Source organism: Erpetoichthys calabaricus, chromosome 8 (assembly GCF_900747795.2).
Source record: "Erpetoichthys calabaricus chromosome 8, fErpCal1.3, whole genome shotgun sequence".
NCBI classification, from domain to species: domain Eukaryota; kingdom Metazoa; phylum Chordata; class Cladistia; order Polypteriformes; family Polypteridae; genus Erpetoichthys; species Erpetoichthys calabaricus.
In genome coordinates this window covers 11,333,533-11,360,101 of record NC_041401.2, presented here as the reverse complement: position 1 = coordinate 11,360,101, position 26,569 = coordinate 11,333,533, and the positions used below count along the sequence as shown (strand labels likewise).

The 26,569-nt window shown below is 42.4% G+C and overlaps 1 protein-coding gene across 1 annotated transcript in view; it reads right to left on the bottom strand.

The window, feature by feature from the left end:
- Nucleotides 1–26,569, bottom strand: part of pde11a (phosphodiesterase 11a) — a 428,873-nt gene that overhangs the window by 172,825 nt on the left and 229,479 nt on the right. The window contains exon 11 of the mRNA XM_051930468.1: nt 24,172–24,222. Coding sequence (XP_051786428.1) covers nt 24,172–24,222 — 51 coding nt within the window. The remainder of the gene's footprint in view (nt 1–24,171; nt 24,223–26,569) is intronic.

Here is a 26,569-nt window from a genome sequence, read left to right as displayed (position 1 = left end):
TCATCTATCTATTGTCACATTAATAATTATAATTGTTTTTTTATAGCACCTTTCATATAGATCAGCATTGCAAATAAAACAGTATTTAATTTGTTTAGTATTAATGGACCTTGGATAACATACAAAAAGGGAAAAAAAATATGAATAAAATGTACCTATTTTAATTCAAATAGTGCCTCTTATAGTAATGACAGTGCTTTATAGAGTAAATAAGAACAACCCTCAAGATTAAACTCGATTGTAGCCAGCAACCTTTTTAAACCGGCTTCGGGTCGTTTCCCGGGTCCTCCCTGCGTGGAGTTTGCATGTTCTCCCCGTATCTGCATGGGTTTCCTCCCACAGTCCAAAGACATGCAGGTTAGGTGCATTGGCGATCCTAAATTGTCCCTAGTGTGTGCTTGGTGTGTGGGTGTGTGTGTGTGTGCCCTGCGGTGGGCTGGCGCCCTGCCCAGAGTTTGTTTCCTGCCTTGCACTCTGTGTTGGCTGGGATTGGTTCCAGCAGACCCCCGTGATCCGGTATTTAGGATATAGCTGGTTGGATGATGGATGGATGGCACTATAAGGTGTGAAGAATATATTCAAATAAAATAATAATAATTGTAATAAAAAGTGTCCATTCATCTGAAGCTACATACTAACAGAGCAGCACAGGGCACAAGGCAGGAAACCTCTGTGAATGGGGAACTCCTGCACACAAACCTCAGCTTAAAGGACAGACATCACCTACTATAAGTGTGTCTTGTGAAAGTGGTTAGAAATGAGTGTACAAAGAGAAAATGATATATAATATTCAAAATCTACAAAAAACAGAGATTGATCTGGGAATTGAATTCAGGCCAAAGGAGGTGGTGCAGCTATAACTGTGCCATCTGAAATTGAAAACAATATATTAATACTGTGATTGGTGATTCTAAATTGTCCCTAGTGTGTGCTTGGTGTGTGGGCATGTGTGCCCTGCGGTGGGCTGGCACCCTGCCCGGGATTTGTTTCCTGCCTTGCACTCTGCGCTGGCTGGGATTGGCTCCAGCAGACCCCTGTGACCCTGTGTTTGGATATAGCAGGTTGGAAAATGACTGACTGACTGACTAGCTGTACCCTGTGGCTTCGCCCACATAGTAATGAAACAGGACAATCTTTAAAAATCAATAGACGTTGGCAGTGTATCTGATGGGAAAGCATTCCCCGCGTGGGGAGAAAAGCGCATGGCCATGCTATGTCTGGCAATCAGTAGCTACCCTCTAAAACACACAGAGCTCTGATCTCTCTCTCAAAAACGTCAAACGTTACTCTTTAACAATCTGTAGATGATAATGTCCGCTGAACAAACAGGTATCCATCTTACTAACCGAAGGTTGTAAACCGGATATGAACGCAGGGCGCTGGGCACATCGAGGCGCACGCGCACTGCCGCACAATATGGACGAGGCGCTTCGAAGCGCACGTGTACTGACGCACTGCGATGACCCCGCCACAGAGCAAAAAAAGAAAGGTTGTATTACAGTATGGAAACCCCAAAGGTCCACACTACACTAAGGGCCTTTAAAGACGGTGATCAGCATGAGCTCAAGCGCGTGCAGAAGGAACTCCGAGTCCAGCTCAGGGCGGCGAAAGAGCAGTACAGGAGAAAGCTGGAGCAGAAGTTGCAGAACAACAGCATGAAGGAATTGTGGGATGGGATGAAGATCATCACTGGCTGCAGCTCAAAGCGGGGTACCACCATTGAGAGAGACGTGAAGAGAGCAAACCAAATGAACAACTTCTTTAACAGGTTTGACCACCCTAACCCACTCTCACCTCGGAGTACTGCACTCTCTACACATCCTTCTGCTGATACCAACATAGGAGAGACATCCCCACCCACAATTACAGCAGCGCAAGTGAGCAGAGAGCTGAGGAAACTTCGTGCCAGCAAAGCAGCAGGTCCAGATGGAGTATCGCCACGACTGCTGAAGGTCTGTGCATCAGAGCTGGGGGGTCCTCTACAGCGCATCTTCAACCTGAGCCTGGAACAGGGGAAAGTCCGAGGCTTTGGAAAACATCTTGCATCACCCCAGTCCCAAAGGTATCACGTCCTGGTGAGCTGAATGACTTCCGGCCTGTCGCTCTAACATCACATGTGATGAAGACCATGGAGAGGCTGCTGCTTCACCATCTGAGGCCACAGGTCCAACACGCCCTCGACCCTCTGCAGTTCGCATACCAGGAGAAGGTGGGAGCGGAAGATGCCATCATCTATATGCTACACCGATCCCTCTCTCACTTGGACAGAGGCAGTGGTGCTGTAAGAATTATGTTTGTAGACTTCTCTAGCGCCTTCAACACCATCCAACCTCTGCTCCTTAGGGACAAGCTGACAGAGATGGGAGTATATTCATACCTGGTGGCATGGATCGTGGACTATCTTACAAACAGACCTCAGTATGTGCGTCTCGGGAATTGCAGATCTAACATTGTGGTCAGCAACACAGGAGCGCCGCAGGGGACTGTACTTTCTCCGGTCCTGTTCAGCCTATATACATCAGACTTCCAATATAACTCGGAGTCCTGCCACGTGCAAAAGTTTGCTGACGACACTGCTATCGTGGGCTGCATCAGGAGTGGGCAGGAGGAGGAGTATAGAAACCTCATCAAGGACTTTGTTAAATGGTGCGACTCAAACCACCTACAACTGAGCACCAGCAAAACCAAGGAACTGGTGGTGGATTTTAGGAGACCCAGGCCCCTCATGGACCCCGTGATCATCAGAGGTGACTGTGTGCAGAGGGTGCAGACCTATAAATACCTGGGAGTGTAGCTGGATGATCAACTGGACTGGACTGCCAATACTGATGCTCTGTGCAAGAGAGGACAGAGCCGACTATACTTCCTTAGAAGACTGGCATCCTTCAACATCTGCAGTAAGATGCTGCAGATGTTCTATCAGATGGTTGTGGCGAGTGCCCTCTTCTATGCAGTGGTGTGCTGGGGAGGCAGCATTAAGAAGAAGGATGCCTCACGCCTGGACAAACTGGTGAGGAAGGCAGGCTCTATTGTTGGCATAGAGCTGGACGGTTTGACATCCGTGGCAGAGCGACGGGCGCTGAGCAGGCTCCTATCAATTATGGAGAATCCACTGCATCCATTAAACAGTGTCATCTCCAGACAGAGGAGCAGTTTCAGCGACAGACTGCTGTCACCGTCCTGCTCCACTGACAGACTGAGAAGATCATTCCTCCCCCAAACTATGCGACTCTTCAATTCCACCAGAGGGGGTAAACGTTGAACATTATTCAAGTTATTGTCTGTTTTTTACCTGCATTTTTTATTACTCTTTAATTTAAAATTTTTTCTGCTGGAGTATGTGAATTTCCCCCTGGGATTAATAAAGTATCTATCTATCTATCTATCTATCTATCTATCTATCTATCTATCTATCTATCTATCTATCTATCTATCTATCTATCTATCTATCTATCTATCTATGTACACAGCATATTTGAATCACATTACAGTATTACAGCACAGAAAACACAGGAACGCCACCAGATGGAAAGAAACAATACACGAGCGCTCCGTATTAAACGTAAGTGCAATTATAATTCTTAACAGTAGACGCCGTATAGCTAACGGAGTCACGGCTCCAAAAACAATCAGCTCAACTAACGGAAGTACAAAAACGAGCCTGCATGGATAGATGCAATGAACGCAGGCGTCTATTACCTGCTGTACATTCAACGCCAATAGATCTTCAGAGAGAGCAAGAGATTGCGCAGACTATGATTTCCAATTTGAATAATTTACAATCCACTGCTTTTAATAAGATTGTTCTTGCCACAGAAGACAACAGCCCGATACCCAAATGCTACTTTCCTGACGGCCCATGGGGAAGGGGAAAGACGTACCTTTATGAAACACATAAACATTTCTTTTCTGCAAAACAACAGTTAATTATCGCATCGGCTACAACCGGGATAGCAGCTAATTTGTTAATAAATGGTCGGACATGTCACTCATTATTCAAGCTTCCAGTTCCAATCACGGAGACATTGGTGTCAACTATGAAAATGGACAGTCACAATGCAAATGAAATCCGTCTTGCAAAACTATTGATTTTAGACGAATGTACAATGGCATTCAGTCATTTACTCAACACCATTGATAAACTTCTACAAGCGTTAATCAATAATGATATTCCATTTGGAGGAAAAGTACTTTTATTAGGAGGAGACTTCCGACAGTGCCTGGCTATTGTTCTGCATGCCATGCGAGGTGCCCACACAAACACACTGCTTTAGTACAAATATGTTTATTTAATTCATTGACAACTTTACCATGGCTACAACCTGTAAACTAAACCTGAGGTGAAGCGTGCACGCCAGGTTGTACAGCCGCCCGAACGCGACCGCCCACACCACCGCATATACCATGTTCGTTTAGCAATGTAGCCCTCCATGCTCGGATCCACTGACCTGGCCACTTCACGCAAATCCGCCGCCATCAGCAAACGACTTCTCGCTGACGACACAGCCATAGAAACACAAAAACGAAAGTTCATGGCTAAAAACAATAAACGACGGCGCCTACAACTGAGTCACAGCTCCAACAAATATGTTTATTTAATTAAATGAACTTTCCCAGGACGCACCCACCCTCCATGATATTTCATCCCTCCAAGTATCGGAGGAAACAGAAAGTGATTGCCGTTCTTGGATTTGCGATTCTTTTGAGAATCGCGGGCTTGCTGGTTGCTAGATAAGTGGAGGCAACACGTGGCAAGACGTAGATGAACTCGAACAGAGGTAGCAAATTATAAGGAAATTATAGAAAAATATCTGTTAGGTAGCTCTCTCATGAAAAGCGGACAGACAAACAGACATTGGATTGTATATACCCCGTGGCTTTGCCCACATAGTAATGAAACAGGACACACTTTAAAAATCAATAGACGTTGCCATTGTATCTGATCGTGTTCAGCTCTGACAGGAGAGCGTCCCCCGTGTGGCGAGAAAAGCACATGGCTGTGATATGTCTGGCAAACAGCAGCTACCCTCTAAAACACACAGAGCTGTGATCTCTCTCTCAAAAACGTCAAACGTTACTCCTTAACAATCTGTAGATGATAATGTCTGCTGAACAAACAGGTATTGCTAGCTAAGCGGAGGCAACACGTGGTGAGAGGTACAGCGACTCGAATGGAGGCTGGCGAGTGAATGAGGAAGGCCCCGCCCACTTCCCCCCTCCCCTCAGCCCACAGCCTCTCTCTCGGATTGGTGCGAATAAATCAGTACCGCAACCGAACTACAGTATGGTACTTAGTGCGATGAGAGAAGTCACAAAATCAACTGGAATTTTAGCAAATTAATGTAGCAAATTATAAGGAAATTATAGAAAAATATCTGTTAGGTAGCTCTCTCATGAAAAGCGGACAGACAAACAGACATTGGATTGTATATACCCCGTGGCTTCATCCACATAGTAATGAAACAGGACACACTTTAAAAATCAATAGACATTGGCACTGTATCTGATCGTGTTCAGCTCTGACAGGAGAGCGTCCCCTGCGTGGGGAGAAAAGCACATGGCCGTGATGTGTCTGCCAATCAGCAGCTACCCTCTGAAACACACGGAGCTGTGATCTCTCTCTCAAAAACGTCAAACGTTACTCCTTAACAATCTGTAGATTAGGGTGCCAACGAACAATATGCGAAAAAGTGACGTATCTATTTTGTGAAGTCTTACCCTATAGAAAAGTTCCTTATCATAAAAATGATACATGTCATCAGCATTTATTGTAAAATCCCCTTTTCGTGTAACTATTATTGTAGCTGTGTTTTCCCAAAGTTTCCAAAATTCAGCAGCTCCAACTTAAAAAATGGGATTCAACAAAAGCCTGACGCGCAGAAATGATTCCACAGACAAAATATCTTCGTTTTTAAAAGTTTAGTTAAGTTTGAAAGAAAAACAGTTCACACAAAAAAGAAAATTAAAAATAGCAAAAAAGGAAAAATTATAATAAGAAAAAATTAAAAAGCTTAATCTTGTTACATCTTAAATCAATACTAGTCACTTATAATTTCTGAACCATTTCAAAACGGTCAGAAAACTGTATGCTTATCCCATTTCTAAACTTAAATGGGTTTATCAAGTCCTTCTTTACAGGGACCTGTTCTAAACAACAACTGAGTTTATTATCTCACTGTATCTCAGTTATAGCAAGAAGATTCTATCTCTTACTAACTTAAAGGGGGAAAAAAGACTATACCATTGTCTATGACTATATAAGAAATTATGTTCCACTCAAATAAAGCAAACATTAATATGAGTTTAACTCAAAACTTTAACTTTCTAAAATTGGCTCTTACAATTATGCTTGCTATTGACAGGTGTTGTACTTGGAATATTCAGCATAACTGAGCTTTTAAAATAAATTTCTATTGTTTTTATCTACGCCTAGTGTTTACTTTTGTCGCTGTGACACTTCTGTAAGAAACATAAAATAATGCAATAAATGAAAAACCGGGTATTTTTTCTATGCTCATACAGACAGATTTCATTCACAGTTCATAACTTGTGTGATTCCAGTATTTTATCAGTAACAGGCATACGTACTCCTTGCAAGTGATAATAGAGGAGCTGTGAGACAACAAGAAGAAAATGTTACAGTGCTGTTAGGCTGTTTGCATAGCGTAGTCCTATAAACCAGATGGGATTATTTCTTGTTTCTATCTGCATCTTTAGATTACTACAAAGCTGTACCAAAATTATAAACTTACTGAGTCCTAATTACTCAACACTGTTATATTTACATAACAGGTATAGGTGAAGGATTTAAGCAAGATGACATCAGTTGTACTGTAGATACAAAGTCAAGGCAATCACGACACGGCGTATGGCTTATAGGAGGCCTCTCTGAGAACATTACTGGCTATAAGCTACCTTCTAACAGACAAGTGCTAAGTCGATTTTTTCATTTGCATACTGTTGAGAAGAAAACAGTCCAGGATAGTGCTGCTGCGATAACAAAAGAGGTCATCCAGTTCTGGCAGAAATCACGAATCCCTATGAGAAAAAGTACAAAATAATAAACAAAATCAAACAGCAGTACATGAAATGGAAAGGACTGCAGAAAGCGAAGCCCAGAAGATCAGCAGTTCAACATGTTTGTGGTGAAGGAGTACAGTCATATGAAAAGGTTTGGGAAAGCCTGCATAATAATTGACTCTCCTTTCAACAAAAAAGATAACAGTGGTATGTCTTTCATTTCCTATGAACATCTGAGCGTTTTCCAAAGATTTTTAGTGACGCAGTATTAAGTTGTATGAAATTAAATCAAATGTGAAAAACTGGCTATGCACAAATGTGGGTCCCCTTGTCACTTTGCTGATTTGAATGCCTGTCACTGCTCAATGCTGATTACTTACAACACCAGATTGGTGTGATGAGCTCGTTACGCCTTGAACTTCATAGACAGGTGTGTCCAATCATGAGATATAAAGGGATTTAAGGTGGTCAATTACAAGTTGTGCTTCCTTCCCTTTGACTCTCCTCTGAAGAGTGACAGCATGGGATCCTCAAAGCAACTCTCCAAAGATCTGAAAACAAAGATTGTTGAGTCTCCTGGTTTAGAAGAAGGCTACAAAAAGCCATCTCAAAGGTTTAAACTGTCAGTTTCGACTGTAAGGAATGGAATCAGGAAATGGAAGGCCACAGGCACAGTTGCTGTTAAACCCAGCAGGTCTGGCAGGCCAAGACAAATACAGGAGCGGCATATGAGCAGGATTGTGAGAATGGTGACAGACAACCCACAGATCACCTCCTAAGACCTGCAAGAACATCTTGCTGCAGATGGTGTATCTGTACATCGTTCTACAATTCAGCATAATTTGCACAAAGAACATCTGTATGGCAGGGTGATGAGAAAGAAGCCCTTTCTGCACTCACACCACAAACAGAGTCACTTGTTGTATGCCAATGCTCATTTAGACAAGCCAGATTCATTCTGGAATAAAGTGCTTTGGACTGATGAGACAATAATTGAGTTATTTGGTCAGAACAAAAAGTGATTTGCATGGCGGAAGAGGAACACCGCATTCCAAGAAAAACACCTGTTACCTCCTGTCACATTTGGTTGAGGTTCCATCATGATGTGGGGCTGTGTGGCTAGTTCAGGGACTGAGGCCCTTGTTAAAGTCGAGGGTCGGATGAATTCAACTCAATATCAACAAATTCTTCAGGATAATGTTCAAGCATCAGTCACAAAGGTTAAGTTACGCAGGGGTTGGATATTCCAACAAGACAATGACCCAAAACACTGTTGGAAATCTACAAAGGCATTCATGCAGAGGGAGAAGTACAATGTTCTGGAATGGCCGTCACAGTCCCCTGACTTGAATATCATCGAAAATCTATGGGATGATTTGAAGCAGGCTGTCCATCAAATTGAACTGAACTGGAGAGATTTTGTATGAAGAATGGTCAGAAATACCTCCATCCAGAATCCAGACACTCATCAGAGGTTACAGGAGGACAGCGTCTAGAGGCTGTTAGATTTGCAAAAGGAGGCTCCACTAAGTATTGATGTCATATCTCTGTTGGGGTGCCCACATTTATGCACCTGTCTAATTTTGTTATGATGCATATTGCATATTTTCTGTTAATCCAATAAACTTAATGTCACTGCTAAAATCCTACTGTGTCCATAAGGCATGTCAGATATTTAAAGGAAGTTGCTACTTTGAAAGCTCAGCCAATGAGAAACAAAAATCCAAAGAATTAAGAGGGATTCCCATACTTTTTCATGACTGTATATCAAAGCGTGGTCCACCTGTACCTCCCCAACGTCAGCTCCACGAAATGACCTCCAGCTGCTGGAAGCCCTGGTCATGTACCGTGATGTAAACAGAACAGTTGCAAATGCAGCAATACAGACTTTAGCACACCATCTTTGGTGTCTGAGTGAAACTCTTGTTGGGCTTGCATTTTTTGATACTCAACTGTCTGTGACAGAAAATAGAGAACTGGTTGCTACACTAAAAAGGAACGGTGATGAGGATCCATCTATACGAGCAACAGTTGAGGAAAGCTGCATCGCTGAAACCCGGTTAGCACACTTTGTATCACATAACACAAAGAAGTTTTTCACTTGTATGGAGATTTCAAAGGACTTCCTTGTGGACGATCCTGATTCATGGGACAGTAATGAAGCATATATTTCAGTTCAGTGCAATGTCAAACACCTGAAAGTGGTCAATGATGCAGCGGAGAGAGGGGTGGCACTGATTCAGTCATTCAATTCGGCCATCACAAACCAAGAATAACAGAAACAGTACCTCCTACAAGTTGTAGAAGACCATCGCAAACAGTTTCCGGCACCAACAATAACTCTGTTAACTGAACAGCTCTGAAGAGCTGGACAGAACAGTCACATCAGCACACACGTTTCTATATAGAGAATTTAGAAAAATTCTGATCTCTTGTGCCACCTGTAAATATAGTTTGATTGTCATAAAACTTTGTGTAATTTATCATGGTAACTAGAGGAACAAAACTGGGGGCTAAGACGTGAGAAAATAAAAACTTTGATTTTCACTGGCACGCTACTGTAGATGATAATGTCTGCTGAACAAACTGGTACCTCTAGCTAGGCGGAGGCAACACGTGGCAAGACGTGGACGAACTCAAACAGAGGCTGGCGAGTGAATGAGGAAGGCCCCGACTCCCTGCTCTCGGCCCACAGCCAATCTGTTGGATTTGTATAAATACATCGGTACCGCAAGCGAGCTCTGGTACTCAGCGTGATGAGAGAAGTCGCAAATCAACCGGAAAGTTCAAGTAAATTATAGAAAATAACCCGATCTAAATCGGACAGACATAAAGACAGCACGTACTTGGACCGCAAAATTTTTAAAACCGTTTCTTAGCGATCACCTATGGGCCAAGGGTAACCGATATTTACCTTTCAAGATGGCGCTGACTGGTGTGGCTGGCTGTCTGTTCGTCTCGCTAATCTATGTTTTAATTTCATTTTTATGTATTAGTTTATCTCGACGGCCACTGTCCTACGATCGTGATTCTTTACTTAACACATTTTCTTGCTTCTTTTCCTCTCAATTTTCCCTCTCCTGATGGGATATTATGTGAACCTCCACCTTTGTTTTATTCATCTCCTGACTTCTTCACCTGGACGCCGGTGTACACCTGTATCAGTGAGCTGAATGCCTCTTGGAGACGCAAACGCACCTGCCACAGCCACCGTGGAAAAAAAGCTGGTATTGCTGTTAAACAACGCCAAGTCAAGTCCCAGAGCTTGGATTCCCGATGCCTGCGAGTCGTCTATGACCCATCTTCTCCTACACAGGACTCCATCCCTGGTTCATGGGTGCAGGACACCGGATTTAACTCTTTCAGGGCTGATGTCGACTTTTGTCAAAAGGAGGAGTTGACGATGGTAATTGACTGTAAGCTTTGACAAAACCAACCGTTATGTTTTAGTTGGACGCTCGTTGCTAGAAGGAAAATTAGATGAATTGGTTTGACCGAGATTTCCTGTGCTCATGTGAGTAGCAAGGCGCAAACAACGGCAAAAATGGCACTGATATTTGGAGAGAGATCAAAGTGAATGCGTAAAGCAAAACACTCCATGGAAGACATTTTGCCTGTTATCTCTGAACTGGACTCGTCGGACTCAGATTTTGATACAAGTGATTGCAAACGAATGTCAGGTTCCAGCTTCAGCTGATTGGTCCCCAGCTAATCGTTGTACTGACAATGTTCGCTAGGAAGGACTGCCACTTAACAATGATAAGAGGTAGAAAATAGATTGCAATGCACTGTGACTTTGACTCAGCCATGCAAAGACAGCCTGGCAGCAAACCTGATGCATATTCTTGGCAGACTGGCAGCCACAGCATGCAGCAACAGATGTTTTATGTTGATTAAAACCATTGCTTTTCAGAAACTGTTTTTTGGAGAAAATATTCAGCCCTCAAAGAGTTAATTTCTCCATTTCAAGACAGCATTACTTTTCCTCGGCCTGCAATCGAGTAGTAAACACTGCTAATCTTCGCACACTCACCCGTGCTCATCCCGCAGCGAGCTCTTCTACTTCTATCAAGGCTGCTCTCTTGAACGTGAGATCAGTGTCTAATAAAACTTTTATTCTGCAAGACTTTATTTTCTCAAACAATCTGGATTTCTTTTTCATCACTGAGACCTGGATTGTAAATGGTGACTCTTCATGTTCTACTGACTTGGTACCATCAGATTTTTCATTTTTAAACTCTCTTCGGCTGACTGTTTTTAAAAGTATGTTCTTGTGTCTTACAAGGGGTCCGTTTAGTAGCCTCCAACTGCAACTTTTCAAAGTGTGTAGCTCCCCTTCTTTGTTGTTTGCTGTGGTTTATAGACCTCCTGTAATTAATGATATCTTCATTTCATTGACAATCCAAATTTCAAGTCCCAAGTCCTCATGGTTCGGGAGATTTCATGATGAGTGAGTCAGTGGTATTTGGCTTTTATACAGTTAGGTCCATAAATATTTGGACAGAGACAATTTTTTTCTAATTTTGCTTCTGTATATCAGTGCTCCGCAACCTTTTCTCACCTACGACACACCAAAGTTCTTCCTAGAATTCCGCGGCACGTCAAAAGCTAAAATATATAGCAGTGGCGTAGCTAGGGGGGCGGTCCGCTCCGAGCGCCAGCTATTTAGGGGCATCCAAACTACAATAGTTTCCTTTTTTTTTGTTCCTTGAGGAGGCGCAAAAAAAAATTTCTTTCAGCTTTGGGGCGTCAAATTTTTCACCGCCCCAGGCAACATGATCTCCAGCTACGCCACTGATATATAGATATTAATTTAATACACAAATTTTACAATAAATTTTCATTTTTTATTATAAGTATACATTCATTATAAGTATACATACATAAAAACTATACTATATTTACTTTTATGCAATCTTAATAATTATTATAACATAATGACTGATTAATGTGATACCTGCGCTTGTTTCAATGAACACAAAAGTTTTATATTCGGCTCAATATTTGACAGCGCCACCCGAAGTTCTTGGTCAAGATCTTTTAAGCATGACTGCTTATCATTTTTAATTAACACAAGATTTGTTTGTCTTTTTTGGCGTAACTGGGATGGTTTGAATTTTGATGGCGATTTAGTTTACTGGGTGCCATTGCCTCGTTTGATAGCTGATCGCCGCAAATGATGCATTGTTGCTTTGGAGCCATTTTGTCACCACACCACGAGAATCCATATCGAATGTAGTCATCGTTGTACTTCCTTTTCACAATCTTCTTTGTTTTTTTTTTTTGAAAACACTTGTGCTGGCTTCTTCATCTGTACGTGAAGACGAATCTTTTCCACGTAAAATTTTATCCATATTTAAAGGGGTATAAAACTAAATATGAATCACACGAAGAACGTTAACAATACACAATTCAGCAACACAACTAATAGTAATGAATGATAACTACTGTCGCAACACGAGTGAATGCGACGTAGCACGACTAATACGTCGGCTTGAATTGAATCTAGGTGAGGGCACGGAGCGCTCTGCCTATCAAAGCATACTACGGAGTTGTCTGGCGACTACGTAGGGCCTACGTCGTAGGCGACAGGCGATGGGATTTATTATTTCAGAGAAATGACACATAAAATTATGAAACCTTTAAAAGGCTATTTACGTGAATATTTCATTGCACGTATTCTCGTTATTGTGTTTCTAAGGAGGACCGTTGAAATATTATTTAGTTAGAAAATTTTTTTTTTGTTTGTTTGCCTTACACAATTTCTTGTATTAGGAATTTGTTAGTTTTCGCATACCCCATGGGGTCAGAGCGCAGGGTCGGCCATTGTACAGCGCCCCTGGAGCAATTGAAGGTTAAGGGCCTTGCTCAAGGGCCCAGCAGAGTAGGATCTCTTTTAGCAGTGACGGGGATTCGAACCGGCAACCTTCGGGATACCAGCACAGATCCTTAGCCTCAGAGCCACCACTCCGCCCGTCTTATTTGACGGCGTCACACCTGTATCGGCTCAAGGCACACCAGTGTGCCGTGGCACACTGGTTGCGGAGCACTGCTGTACATTACCACAATGAATTTTAAATGAAACAACTCCGATGCAGTTGAAGTGCAGACTTTCAGCTTTAATTCAGTGGGGTGAACAAAACGATTGTATAAAAATGTGAGGCAACTAAAGCATTTTTTGAACACAATCCCTTCATTTCAGGGGCTCAAAAGTACTTGGACAATTGACTCTTTGGCTATTTCATGGGCAGGTGTGGTCAAGTCTGTCGTTATGTCCTTATCAATTAAGCAGATAAAAGGCCTGAAGTTGATTTGAGGTGTGGTGCTTGCATGTGGAAGATTTTGCTGTGAACAGACAACATGCGGTCAAAGGAGCTCTCCATGCAGGTGAAAGAAGCCATCCTTAAGCTGCAAAAACAGAAAAACCCATCCGAGAAATTGCTACAATATTACGAGTGGCAAAATCTACAGTTTGGTACATCCTGAGAAAGAAAGCAAGCACTGGTGAACTCAGCAACGCAAAAAAACCTGGACGTCTACGGAAGACAACAGTGGTGGATGATCACAGAATCATTTCCATGGTGAAGAGGAACCCCTTCACAACAGCCAACCAAGTGAACAACACTCTCCAGGGGGTCGGCGTATCGATATCCAAGTCCACCATAAAGAGAAGACTGCATGAAAGTAAATACAGAGGGTGCACTGCAAGGTGCAAGCCACTCATAAGCCTCAAGAATAGAAAGGCTAGATTGGACTTTGCTAAAGAACATCTAAAAAAGCCAGCAGAGTTCTGGAAAAACATTCTTTGGACAAATGAAACCAAGATCAACCTCTACCAGAATGATGGCAAGAAAAAAGTATGGAGAAGGCATGGAACAGCTCATTATCCAAAGCATAGCACATCATCTGTAAAACACGGTGGAGGGAGGCAGTGTGATGGCTTGGGCGTGCATGGCTGCCAGTGGCACTGGGGACACTAGTGTTTATTGATGATGTGACACAGGACAGAAGCAGCCGAATGAATTCTGAGGTGTTCAGAGACATACTGTCTGCTCAAATCCAGCTAAATACAGCAGTCCAATTAATTCATGATACAGATGGACAATGACCCAAAACATACAGCCAAAGCAACCCAGTAGTTTATTAAAGCAAAGAAGTGGAAAATTCTTGAATGGCCAAGTCAGTCACCTGATCTTAACCCAATTGAGCAGGCATTTCACTTGTTGAAGACTAAACTTCAGACAGAAAGGCCCACAAACAAACAGCAACTGAAAGCCGCTGCAGTAAAGGCCTGGCAGAGCATTAAAAAGGAGGAAACCCAACATCTGCTGATGTCCAGGAGTTCAAGACTTGAGGCTGTCATTGCCAGCAAAGGGTTTTCAACCAAGTATTAGAAATGAACATTTTATTTCCAGTTATTTAATTTGTCCAATTACTTTTGAGCCCCTGAAATGAAGGGATTGTGTTAATAAAATGCTTTAGTTGCCTCACATTTTTATGTAATCGTTTTGTTCACCCCACTGAATTAAAGCTGAAAGTCTGCACTTCAACTGCATCTGAGTTGTTTCATTTAAAATTCATTGTGGTAATGTACAGAACCGAAATTAGAAACAAGTTGTCTCTGTCCAAATATTTATGGACCTAACTGTATATAGAGATTAAGAACAATATTGGAGAAAAATCAATATGAGCACCAGAGTTGTGAGTTCAAGTCCAAACTCAGGCCTTTCCTGTACACAGTCGGCACGTTCTACTTATGTCATTATGGGAATTCAAGTCATATACCAGAGACAGGCCTGGTTAATTGGCCCAGGATGATCCTGGGATGACTCCAGCTCCCATGACCCTGAACTGACAATACTGTAAACCTTCATGGTCGCACATGCTTCTGGTTTTCATTCATGCTGAGCTCCCGGTCAGAGATTGATTCATTATCTTTAATTAAAGCCGTTACCTCCGGCATGCACTTTATATTTGGCTTTTTAAAATCAGAATTTTGAAAAGATGCTTGAGGTTTTTAACGGATTGTATGCCATAGGAGCATTCCCATTCTCCTCAGGCTCAAGTTTGAAAAACTCCGATTATATATATTTTTTTTAAATCTTGAATCCAATTAATGATGAATAGAAGCACCATTTGCACCTGCGTCCTTCATGCCACGGCAATTCCACACGTATCAGAGAGCCGGAGCAATGCACTGTGGATTCATAATATAATGCATGTCCTCCCCCACCACAGCTGCACCCAAGTATTACCACAGAAAACGAGATGGCAGAGGAGGCTGCATACTCCCCTCTGACGTCAATTCATTTCTGGGTTTTAATTCTCCAGCGAGGCCATTAGCTACGGTCTGTGTATGGAAGGAAGGGGCGTTTTCGAGCAATCCGACTTCTATTTGTGGAAACTGATTAAAACCATATTATAAAATCCGTCATGGATATCACAAGGAGCAGCCTTAACTTCAAGGACATTCCCATAATGCACCTTCCAGTCCAGTGAGGCTCTACCAAAACCCAACTCAAACTCAGTTATTTTCATAAAATGCAGTTGTAATTAATTCTCTCTATTATATAAAAAAAATCCTGGGACGAGACGTGACTTTTTCAGAGAAATACTTTCAAGTCCCGCGAGAGGAGATTTTGTGCCACGAGATTTAACCAGGCCAGGGGCCAGAAATAAAAGACAAAGAGTAGATGACAAAGTACAACGTCATAAAGAATTCAAAAACGTTGGTGCGGCACACATGCAGAGCAGGTTAGAGATAATGGAAGTACTAAAATTCAAAAGTCTCAAAAAAATGATAGCAAAGATCGCATTAGCGCAAACAAATGGAAATTATTACTCGGTGAAATAATGGAACAGCGAATAGAGATCGAATATATTGTCTGGAGGCGGCACGGTGGCGCAGTGGGTAGCACTGCTGCCTCGCAGTTAGGAGACCCAGGTTCACTTCCCAGATCCTCCCTGCGTGGAGTTTGCATGTTCTCCCCGTGTCTGCATGGGTTTCCTCCCACAGTCCAAAGACATGCAGGTTAGGTGGATTGGCGCTTCTAAATTGGCCCTAGTGTATGGTTTGTGTGTGTCCTGCGGTGGGTTGGCACCCTGCCCGGGATTGGTTCCTGCCTTGTGCCCTGTGTTGGCTGGGATTGGCTCCAGCAGACCCCCATGACCCTGTGTTTGGATTCAGCGGGTTGGAAAATGGATGGATGGATGGATGTTCCAGGTCTTGGACAATAATGCGGGCTCTGTATCGGTCTGTCGTGGTGAAAAATTTACCAGTCGATCTATGTTCCTACCCTCACCTATGGTCATAAGCTATGGGTAGTGACCGAAAGAACGAGATCGTGAATACAAGCGGCTGAAATGAGTTTCCTCCGCAGGGTGTCTGGTCTTTCCCTTAAAGATAGGGTGAGAAGCTCAGTCATCCGGGAGGGGCTCAGAGTAGAGCCGCTGCTCCTCCGCATCAAGAGGAGTCAGATGAGGTGGCTCGGGCATCTGATCAGGATGCCTCCTGGACGCCTCCCTGGTGAGGTGTTCCGGGCACGTCTAACCGGGAGGAGGCCCCGGGGAAGACCCAGGACACGCTGGAGGGACTATGTCTCCCGGCTGGCCTGGGAACGCCTTGGGATTCTCCCGGAAGAGCTAGAAGAAGTGGCCGGGGAGAGGGAAGTCTGGGCATCTCTGCTCAAGCTGCTGCCCCCGCGACCCGACCTCGGATAAGCGGAAGAGGATGGATGGATGAATGGATGGATGGATGGAAAAAAAGAAGGCTTATTATGTCCAAATCTTATTGAAGAATTTCATCCCGAAGGGTTATCAACAGAAGAAATGAGTACACGGGCAATCCTAGAACAGAGAAACGATGAAGTCAAACGAATTAACGCCAAAAATGTCGATCGGTTACCCGCCAAAGTTTAACAGGCGACAAGTACATCTTCCTCGGATGACATTAGACACCAATGGAGATCTTGATATGCCAGTCATATTAAAACGTTTACAGTTTCCGTTACAAGAGCTTTTTCTATGGCAATTAACAAATTACAGAGACAAACATTCGAAAAAGTCACTTTATTTATTAGAGAGAAAGAAACGTAATTCACTCACGAACAGTTATATTTTGCGTTTTTATGATGTAACTCAAACACGGAATCAAACTTCAATGCGATATTGACGAAAAGTTCACTCAAAAAATAGTTTTTACTGTAAAAGTTAAATAAGTTTTACAGTAAAAGTGTAAGTTTAAAAAGTATTTGCATGTTAATTTCAAAGCTAAACAGAACAAAAACATAGCGCAACGAATACCTCTAACGCAACATGAAACGTAATTTTCTTTCAATTTATTACGTTTTACTATTTTTTACTATGGTTAATTATTTGCTGTAATGTAAAATAGTTAATTCTATTATGCATGTGTAAAAATTCCCCTGAAAATAACAATCTGTTTAATTTGTACGTCGTCTTCCCCATACGCGAGCGGCAGCGTGTAGCACCCGCCTGGTGGTTAGCGAGCGAAGCATGCAGGGGGCAGAGCCCCCTAGTCTTATATATAAACATCTACACGTGGAAATGTGTGTGTCTGTCCAGTCCGGAAGTGAGAGGTGGAGTCAGGGTAAGGACTCCAACTCCGAGGAAATAGACAACTCGCTGAGACGCTAACAACACAAGCGAGGCAAGCATGTCAGCAAAACAAAACCTCAGAAAAAAATCACTTAGCCGCTAACATCAGTAAAACGGTATCCCTTTTACTTCTCCTCCTGCTGCTAATGCACACGTGAGGTGAACACATCGGCAAAATGAATCCTCCTAGGAGAGAGACGCCCAGAGGAGTTCCTTTCAATTACCTGAAATCTCTACATTTCAAATTTTTTTCTGACGATTTCAGTAGTTTCAGCATGGGCTTACACAGCTAGTACTGTATAATCATTTACAAATTATTATAGTATATACTTAAATGAAGTAACAATGAATTATTAAAACATAAGGAAAAGGACTAAAGGTAACTCAAGGATTAACTAAACATAGCTTAAAGCTTGAGCATGTGAGGTCTGCCTCACCTTAAAGGAACCACCACCTTGATTTTCTCAGGTTAGAATGAGATAAATGAGTAACAAACAGCCCTCTTGAAAGTGAGGATAAACTAATGGGAAAGTCCAAACACCATTCCTATGAAGTGGTGCTAAGATTAATAGGACAATCCACTATATACCCTTATAGGCAAGGCAACATTTAGGTAAATGGGAGAATCAACAGGAGTCAGAAAATACCGGTGGCACTAGTTGAGATTGGATGGAATAATAAGGTTCTGCATATTATGTGTATTAAAAGTCAGATGATGTATTAGATGAGGTAATAGTAATAGAATGGTATAAATGCAAATGGACTGAGACATCCATTGTATGATCTGTGTAAATAAAGAGACGTTCAGCATTCATATCTGGACTCTGTGACTGCCTTCCTTGAAGACAGAGGAAAGTTTTTTCCACAATGATACATAGATAGATATGAAAGGCACTATATAATAGATAGATAGATAGATAGATAGATAGATAGATAGATAGATAGATAGATAGATAGATAGATAGATAGATAGATAGATAGATAGATAGATAGATAGACATCCCCCGGAACATTTGGTGGCAGCCCACCGGGGCCAATACCTTGGAACACCAGAGCTCATCCCTGTTGGGCTCTGTGGAAACCACCAGGGGGAGCTGCAATGCTTCCTGAGCCCGAGTGGGTGGCAACGCAGCCACACCCGGAAGTGCAGCCTAATCTAGGTTAATTGTCACCTGCAGCACTTCCAGGTGAACTATAAAGAGAGCCTGCAGCCATTACTCAGGGTACCAGAGTAGGGAGGAGGAGGACGAAGCTGCCTGGGAGGAGTAGTGGAGGAAGAAGAGTGTGATTTTTGGTGATTTACTTTGTGTGTTGTTTTGGGACTGTATTGGGCCTGTGGGACACGGGGAAGACGTGCCCCATGACTGAAGAAAAATAAAATTCCTTTTTCTTTGATTTTTACACGTGCCTCCCTTGTCAGTCTGTGTCGGGTCGTTGTCTATATAGCGCCTTTGCCACAATAGATAGATAGCTATGGACAAAAAGAACCCATCATAATCCAGATGTAGCCAGTGTAATTGGATGGAAATTGCTTCATGACATTCTGTGTGGGGCAGCATGGTGACGCTGCTACCATGTAGTAAGGAGACCGGGTTTCTCATCACATGTCCTTCATGCTGTTAGTTTGCATGTTCTCTCCATGTCCTCTGGTTTCCTTCACTATCAGGTGAATTGGCAACACTAAATTGTCCCAAGTGTGCATTTGGTGTGTTGTATGGGTTTGTTTGCCCTACAGTGAACTGGTGCTCTGTTCAGGGTTGTGTTCCTGCCTTGTGTTGTATGTTAGCTGGGAAAGACTTCGTCCCACATGACCACACTGACCCTGGAGCGCCCAGAGGAAACCCAAGCAGACACGGGGAGAACATGCAAACTCCCCACAGGGAGGACCCGGGAAGCGAACCCGGGTCTCCTAACTGCGAGGCAGCAGCACTACCACTGCGCCACCGTGCCGCCATCACAAACATTTTTAATAATAAAATGCACTGCATTTATCATTTCAACAGATGGTGCATCACAAACATTGATAAAAAAAATGCATTACATTTACCATTTCAACAGATGGTGCATCACAAACATTTTTAATAATAAAATGCATTGCATTTACCATTTCAAGAGACGGTGCATCACAAACATTTTAAGTAATAAAATGCATTGCATTTACCATTTCAACAGATGGTGCATCACAAACATTTTTAATAATAAAATGCATTGCATTTACCATTTCAAGAGACGGTGCATCACAAACATTTTAAGTAATAAAATGCATTGCATTTACCATTTCAACAGATGGTGCATCACAAAACATTATCGATAAAAAATGCGTTGCATTTACCATTTCAACAGATGGTGCATCACAAACATTTTTCATAATAAAATGCATTGTATTTACCATTTCAACAGACGGTGCATCACAAACATTTTAAGTAATAAAATGCATTGCATTTACCATTTCAAGAGATGGTGCATCACAAACATTTTTCATAATAAAATGCATTGCATTTATCATTTCAACAGATGGTGCATCACAAACACTGACACTGTTTTTTTGAATCCCATACCAAATGGCATGTAACAGAGATATACACATTGCTTGGTATACTGCAAACATTACTGCTGAGGTCTACTTTGATTACTTAGATTTTAGACGGGTAGCTCAGCTAGTAGACGCATACTTGTACATACATTCTCTAACCGCTTAAGCTGATTTAGAGTGCATCCTAACAGTAGCAGGCACAATGCAGGAACCAAACGCAGACAGGGTGTCAGTCCATCCTAGTCCTTCACACACCACCCACACTCATTCACACAAGGTAAGTTAGATGTGGGAGAAAGCTGCTTGTGCTGATCAACACATTTGCAAAACAAAATGTTTGAAATCAAACAAATCACCAGGACCAGATAAAATTTACCCTCGAGTTCTTAAGGAGGCTAGTGAGTGCAGATATAAAGCCTTGACACATATTTTTAGGAAGTCACTGCGCACTGGAGAGATTCTGGAAGACTGGAAAATGGCAAATATCATCCCATTATATAAAAAGGGTAACAGGGCAGATCCAAGCAACTATAGGCCAGTAAGCTTAACATGAATCACAGGAAAATTAATGCAAGGAATTATTAAGGATAAGATTGAGCAACACCTGACAAAGACAGGAGTTTAACTGAACAGTCAGTATGGGCTCAGACGAGGGAGGTCATGTTTTACTAACATGCTGGAATTCATGAGGAAGAATCAAAAGGATACAATCAAAGTGGAGCAGATGATGTTATTTATCTGGACTTTCAGAAAGCATTTGATAAGGTGCCACATGAGAGGTGGGCATCAAACTAAAAGAAGTGGGAGTTCAGGGTGTGGTGTTTAGATGGGTGCAGAATTGGCTCAGACATAGAAAGCAGAGGGTGATGGTGTGAGGAATCTCATCAAAACTGGGTGACATTAAGAGTGGTGACCAGCAGGGGGCAGTGTAGGGGCCGCTGCTATTTTCAATATCTATAAATGATTTAGATAGGAATATACAGTGGTGTGAAAAACTATTTGCCCCCTTCCTGATTTCTTATTCTTTTGCATGTTTGTCACACAAAATGTTTCTGATCATCAAACACATTTAACCATTAGTCAAATATAACACAAGTAAACACAAAATGCAGTTTGAAAATGGTGGTTTTTATTATTTAGGAAGAAAAAAAAATCCAAACCTACATGGCCCTGTGTGAAAAAGTAATTGCCCCCTGAACCTAATAACTGGTTGGGCCACCCTTAGCAGCAATAACTGCAATCAAGCGTTTGCGATAACTTGCAATGAGTCTTTTACAGCGCTCTGGAGGAATTTTGGCCCACTCATCTTTGCAAAATTGTTGTAATTCAGCTTTATTTGAGGGTTTTCTAGCATGAACCGCCTTTTTAAGGTCATGCCATAGCATCTCAATTGGATTCAGGTCAGGACTTTGACTAGGCCACTCCAAAGTCTTCATTTTGTTTTTCTTCAGCCATTCAGAGGTGGATTTGCTGGTGTGTTTTGGGTCATTGTCCTGTGGCAGCACCCAAGATCGCTTCAGCTTGAGTTGACGAACAGATGGCCGGACATTCTCCTTCAGGATTTTTTGGTAGACAGTAGAATTCATGGTTCCATCTATCACAGCAAGCCTTCCAGGTCCTGAAGCAGCAAAACAACCCCAGACCATCACACTACCACCACCATATTTTACTGTTGGTATGATGTTCTTTTTCTGAAATGCTGTGTTCCTTTTACGCCAGATGTAACGGGACATTTGCCTTCCAAAAAGTTCAACTTTTGTCTCATCAGTCCACAAGGTATTTTCCCAAAAGTCTTGGCAATCATTGAGATGTTTCTTAGCAAAATTGAGACGAGCCCTAATGTTCTTTTTGCTTAACAGTGGTTTGCGTCTTGGAAATCTGCCATGCAGGCCGTTTTTGCCCAGTCTTTTTCTTATGGTGGAGTCGTGAACACTGACCTTAATTGAGGCAAGTGAGGCCTGCAGTTCTTTAGACGTTGTCCTGGGGTCTTTTGTGACCTCTCGGATGAGTTGTCTCTGCGCTCTTGGGGTAATTTTGGTCGGCCGGCCACTCCTGGGAAGGTTCACCACTGTTCCATGTTTTTGCCATTTGTGGATAATGGCTCTCACTGTGGTTCGCTGGAGTCCCAAAGCTTTAGAAATGGCTTTATAACCTTTACCAGACTGATAGATCTCAATTACTTCTGTTCTCATTTGTTCCTGAATTTCTTTGGATCTTGGCATGATGTCTAGCTTTTGAGGTGCTTTTGGTCTACTTCTCTGTGTCAGGCAGCTCCTATTTAAGTGATTTCTTGATTGAAACAGGTGTGGCAGTAATCAGGCCTGGGGGTGGCTACGGAAATTGAACTCAGGTGTGATACACCACAGTTAGGTTATTTTTTAACAAGGGGGCAATTACTTTTTCACACAGGGCCATGTAGGTTTGGATTTTTTTTCTCCCTAAATAATAAACACCATCATTTACAAACTGCATTTTGTGTTTACTTGTGTTATATTTGACTAATGGTTAAATGTGTTTGATGATCAGAAACATTTTGTGTGACAAACATGCAAAAGAATAAGAAATCAGGAAGGGGGCAAATAGTTTTTCACACCACTGTAAATGACGAGCTGGTTAAGTTTGCAGATGATACCAAGATAGGTGGATTAGCAGATAATTTGGAATCCATTATATCATCACAGAAGGACTTGGACAGCAGGCAGGCTTGGACAGATTTGTGGCAGATGAAATTGAATTGAAGTAAATGTAAAGAATTACACATAGGAAGTAAAAATGTGAGGTTTGAATACACAATGGGCGGTCAGAAAATTGAGAGTCTATCTTATGAGAAGGACTTAGGAGTCATAGTGGACTCTAAGGTATCGACTTCCAGACATTGTTCAGAAGCCATTGAGAAGGCTAACAGAATGTCAGGTTATATAGCGCCTTGATGTGTGGAGTACAAGTCACGGGAGGTTCTGCTCAAGCTTTATAATGCACTGGTGAGGCCTCATCTGGAGTCCTGTGTACAGTTTTGGTCTCCATAAAGACATAACTGCACTAGAGAAGGTCCAGAGAAGAGCAACTTGGCTGATTCAGGGCTACAGGGTGTGAGTTATGAGGAAAGATTAAAAGTGCTGAGCCTTTACAGTTTAAGCAAAAGAAGATTAAGAGGAGACCTGAGTGAAGTGTTTAAAATGATGAAGGGAATTAGTCCAATGGATCGAGACGGTGACTTTAAAATGAGTTTATGAAGAACACGGGGACACAGTTGGAAACTTGTGAAGGGGAAATTTTACACAAACATTAGGAAGTTTTTCTTTACACAAAGAACGACAAACACTTGGAATAAGTGACCAAGTAAGTGTGGTAGACAGTAAGACTTAAAGGACTTTCAAAACTCGAACTGGAAGAAATAAGTGGACAGGATTGGCGAGCTTTGTCGGGCTGAATGGCCTGTTCTCGTCCAGAGTGTTCTAATGTCCTAATGTTCTGAAAGACATCAATGAAGATGTGCGAAGGAATTTAAGGTGGCCAGGATTACAAGTTTTTTCATAGGCTTCAGGGATTCTAGTGCTAACTGGGAGATGGATTTAAATCCAGGACACTGCTGTCACACACGTAAGTTTATTTATAAATATTGCGCCCTCTAGGGTGGACTGCACTTATTTTCACACATCTTGCCTGAAGAAGGGGCCTGAGTTGCCTTGAAAGCTTGCATATTGTAATCTTTCTAGTTAGCTAATAAAAGGTGTCATTTTGCTTGGCTTTTCTCTACACACACAAAGCAGTAAACCCAGACATCAGCACATGTAACCACCTATGTGACGGCATTGGCATTGAGAAAGCCAAGTGATGACTGACTGGCAGGTAATGAACCCCTGGAGAGTCACATAGCACACAGAAGAATCATTAAAGTGTTACTGGCTCTCCGTCTGAAAAAGCTCTGATGTTTTTGTTCATCCCATCCCCACTTTATTTTCCAAATGGCTCAGCGTTCTCCAGTCATTAAAATGTCTTACCTTGAACTTGTCTACTTCAGTCTTCGAACAAGTAGCGTGGTAAGACAGCACCTGTGATAGAAGTAAGTGGAGTCTCCCTTTAATTTATACTTTTTACATTCCTACAGACAAGGAGATCATGCAAGCAAAAAAGCACAAGATATGGCAACTGTGGTGCTTTCAGAGAATAAAGCAGAAGAACCTCCCTTCACGCACAAACAGGGTCAGATGTAAATGGTGTTCACTTCTAAACCCCTCTGTAATTTGTCCATCCTTCCATCCATCCCTCCATCTATTAGTTTTCAAACCCTCTTATGCAATTAATTAATTATCTGTTCTTATCCTCTTAGATCTGAGTGCCGCATTTGACACCATTGATCATAAGATTCTTAGAAATCGCCTTAGTCAATGGGTGGGCCTCTCTGGCAGTGTCTTAAATTGGTTTGAATCCTACCTGGCAGGGAGAAAATTCTTTGTTAGTTGTGGTAATTATAACTCAAAGACACATGATATCCTATATGGTGTTCCACAAGGCTCTATCCTGGGTCCGCTGCTCTTCTCAATCTACATGCTTCCGTTAGGTCAGATTATCTCAGGGCACAACGTGAGCTACCACAGCTATGCTGATGACACACAGCTGTATTTATCAATAGCACCTGATGACCCCCATTCTCTTGATTCACTAACACAATGCCTGACTTGTATTTCAGAATGGATGAATAGTAACTTTCTCAAGCTAAATAAAGAGAAAACTGAAATCTTAGTGATTGGCAATAATGGATACAATGAGGCTATTAGAAACAAACTGGATGCATTAGGATTAAAAGTCAAAACGGAGGTAAAAAGCTTAGGGGTAACCGTTGACTGCAATTTAGATTTTAAATCGCATATTAATCAGATCACTAGGACAGCATTTTTTCACTTAGCCACCACCATCTACCCAAAGCACCGTGATGTTCCAACAATGATGGATGGATTAAAAGCCAGACATTTGTATGACCATCAGCATCAAGTGACTCCGTGAGAACCCGAACTACAAAGAGGACTATTTCATTTATGTTAGGTAGAATGTCCAGAGGGGACTGGGTGGTCTCGTGGCCTGGAACCCCTACAGATTTTATTTTTTTCTCCAGCTTTCTGGAGTTTTTTTTTGTTTTTTCTGTCCACCCTGGCCCTCGGACCTTACTCATTTCTATGTTAATTAATGTTGTCTTATTTTAATTTTGTCTTTTATTTTTCTTTTCTTCATTATGTAAAGCACTATGAGCTACTTTTTGTATGAAAATGTACTATATAAATAAATGTTGTTGTTGTTGTTGGTAGCATTAAGTGTAAGGCAGCTATCAACCCTCGAAATGGGTGCTTGTCCATTTTGGAAATTTGTTTATACTCATATGGGGGCAATTTAGAAACTTATCGACACAGTTTTGGTACATGGGAAGAAAAACCCACTCCGACCCCACAAAATGTACAAACTCCACACAGACAGTGCCGAGGCTAGGATTTGAGCCCCGGCCTCTAGAGCTGCAAGGCAGTTGTGCTAATTGCTACACCATCATGTCACCTGGGTGGCACGGTGGCGCAGTGGGCAGCGCTGCTGCCTCGCAGTTAGGAGACCTGGGTTCACTTCCCGGGTCCGCCCTGCGTGGAGTTTGCATGTTCTCCCCGTGTCTGCGTGAGTTTCCTCTCACAGTCCAAAGACATGCAGGTTAGGTGTATTGGTGATCCTAAATTGTCCCTAGTGTGTGCTTGGTGTGTGTGTCCTGCCCGGGATTTGTTCCTGCCTTGTGCCCTGTGCTGGCTGGGATTGGCTCCAGCAGACCCCCCTGACCCTGTAGTTAGGATATAGCTGGATGGATAAGTGGAAATGTACTTTTTTTTTTCTTCACTGTGGCCCCAATACGCCTCCGTAAAATTGTGACAGTGCTTCAGATGAAGGGCACTATATAAAACAAAGGCTGATTGACTAACAGACGAATGATGGCCACATGTTCTGAATAACACAATCTATTAAATCTGTGAGGAATAAATATAAAGTGACAGCAAAACTTTACCAAAAGCAAACCACTAGCTTGACATTTTGCGCTTGCTCAATTATTCAGGAATCATTTTCACTGTGTGGATATGTCCACTAGGTGGAGTTCTTCACACAGGTTACCTTAATGCACTAATGCAGAAATTGCAACAGTTGACAACAACTTCCATCCATCCATTTTCCAACCTGATATATCCTAACTACAGGGTCACAGGGGCCTGCTGGAGAAAATGCCAGCCAACACAGGGCCCCGACCCACCGCAGGACACACACACTAGGGACCAATTTAGGATCGCCAATCCACCTAACCTGCATGTCTTTGGGCGGAAACCCCTGCAGACACGGGGAGAACATGCAAACTCCACGCAGGGAGGACCCGGGAAG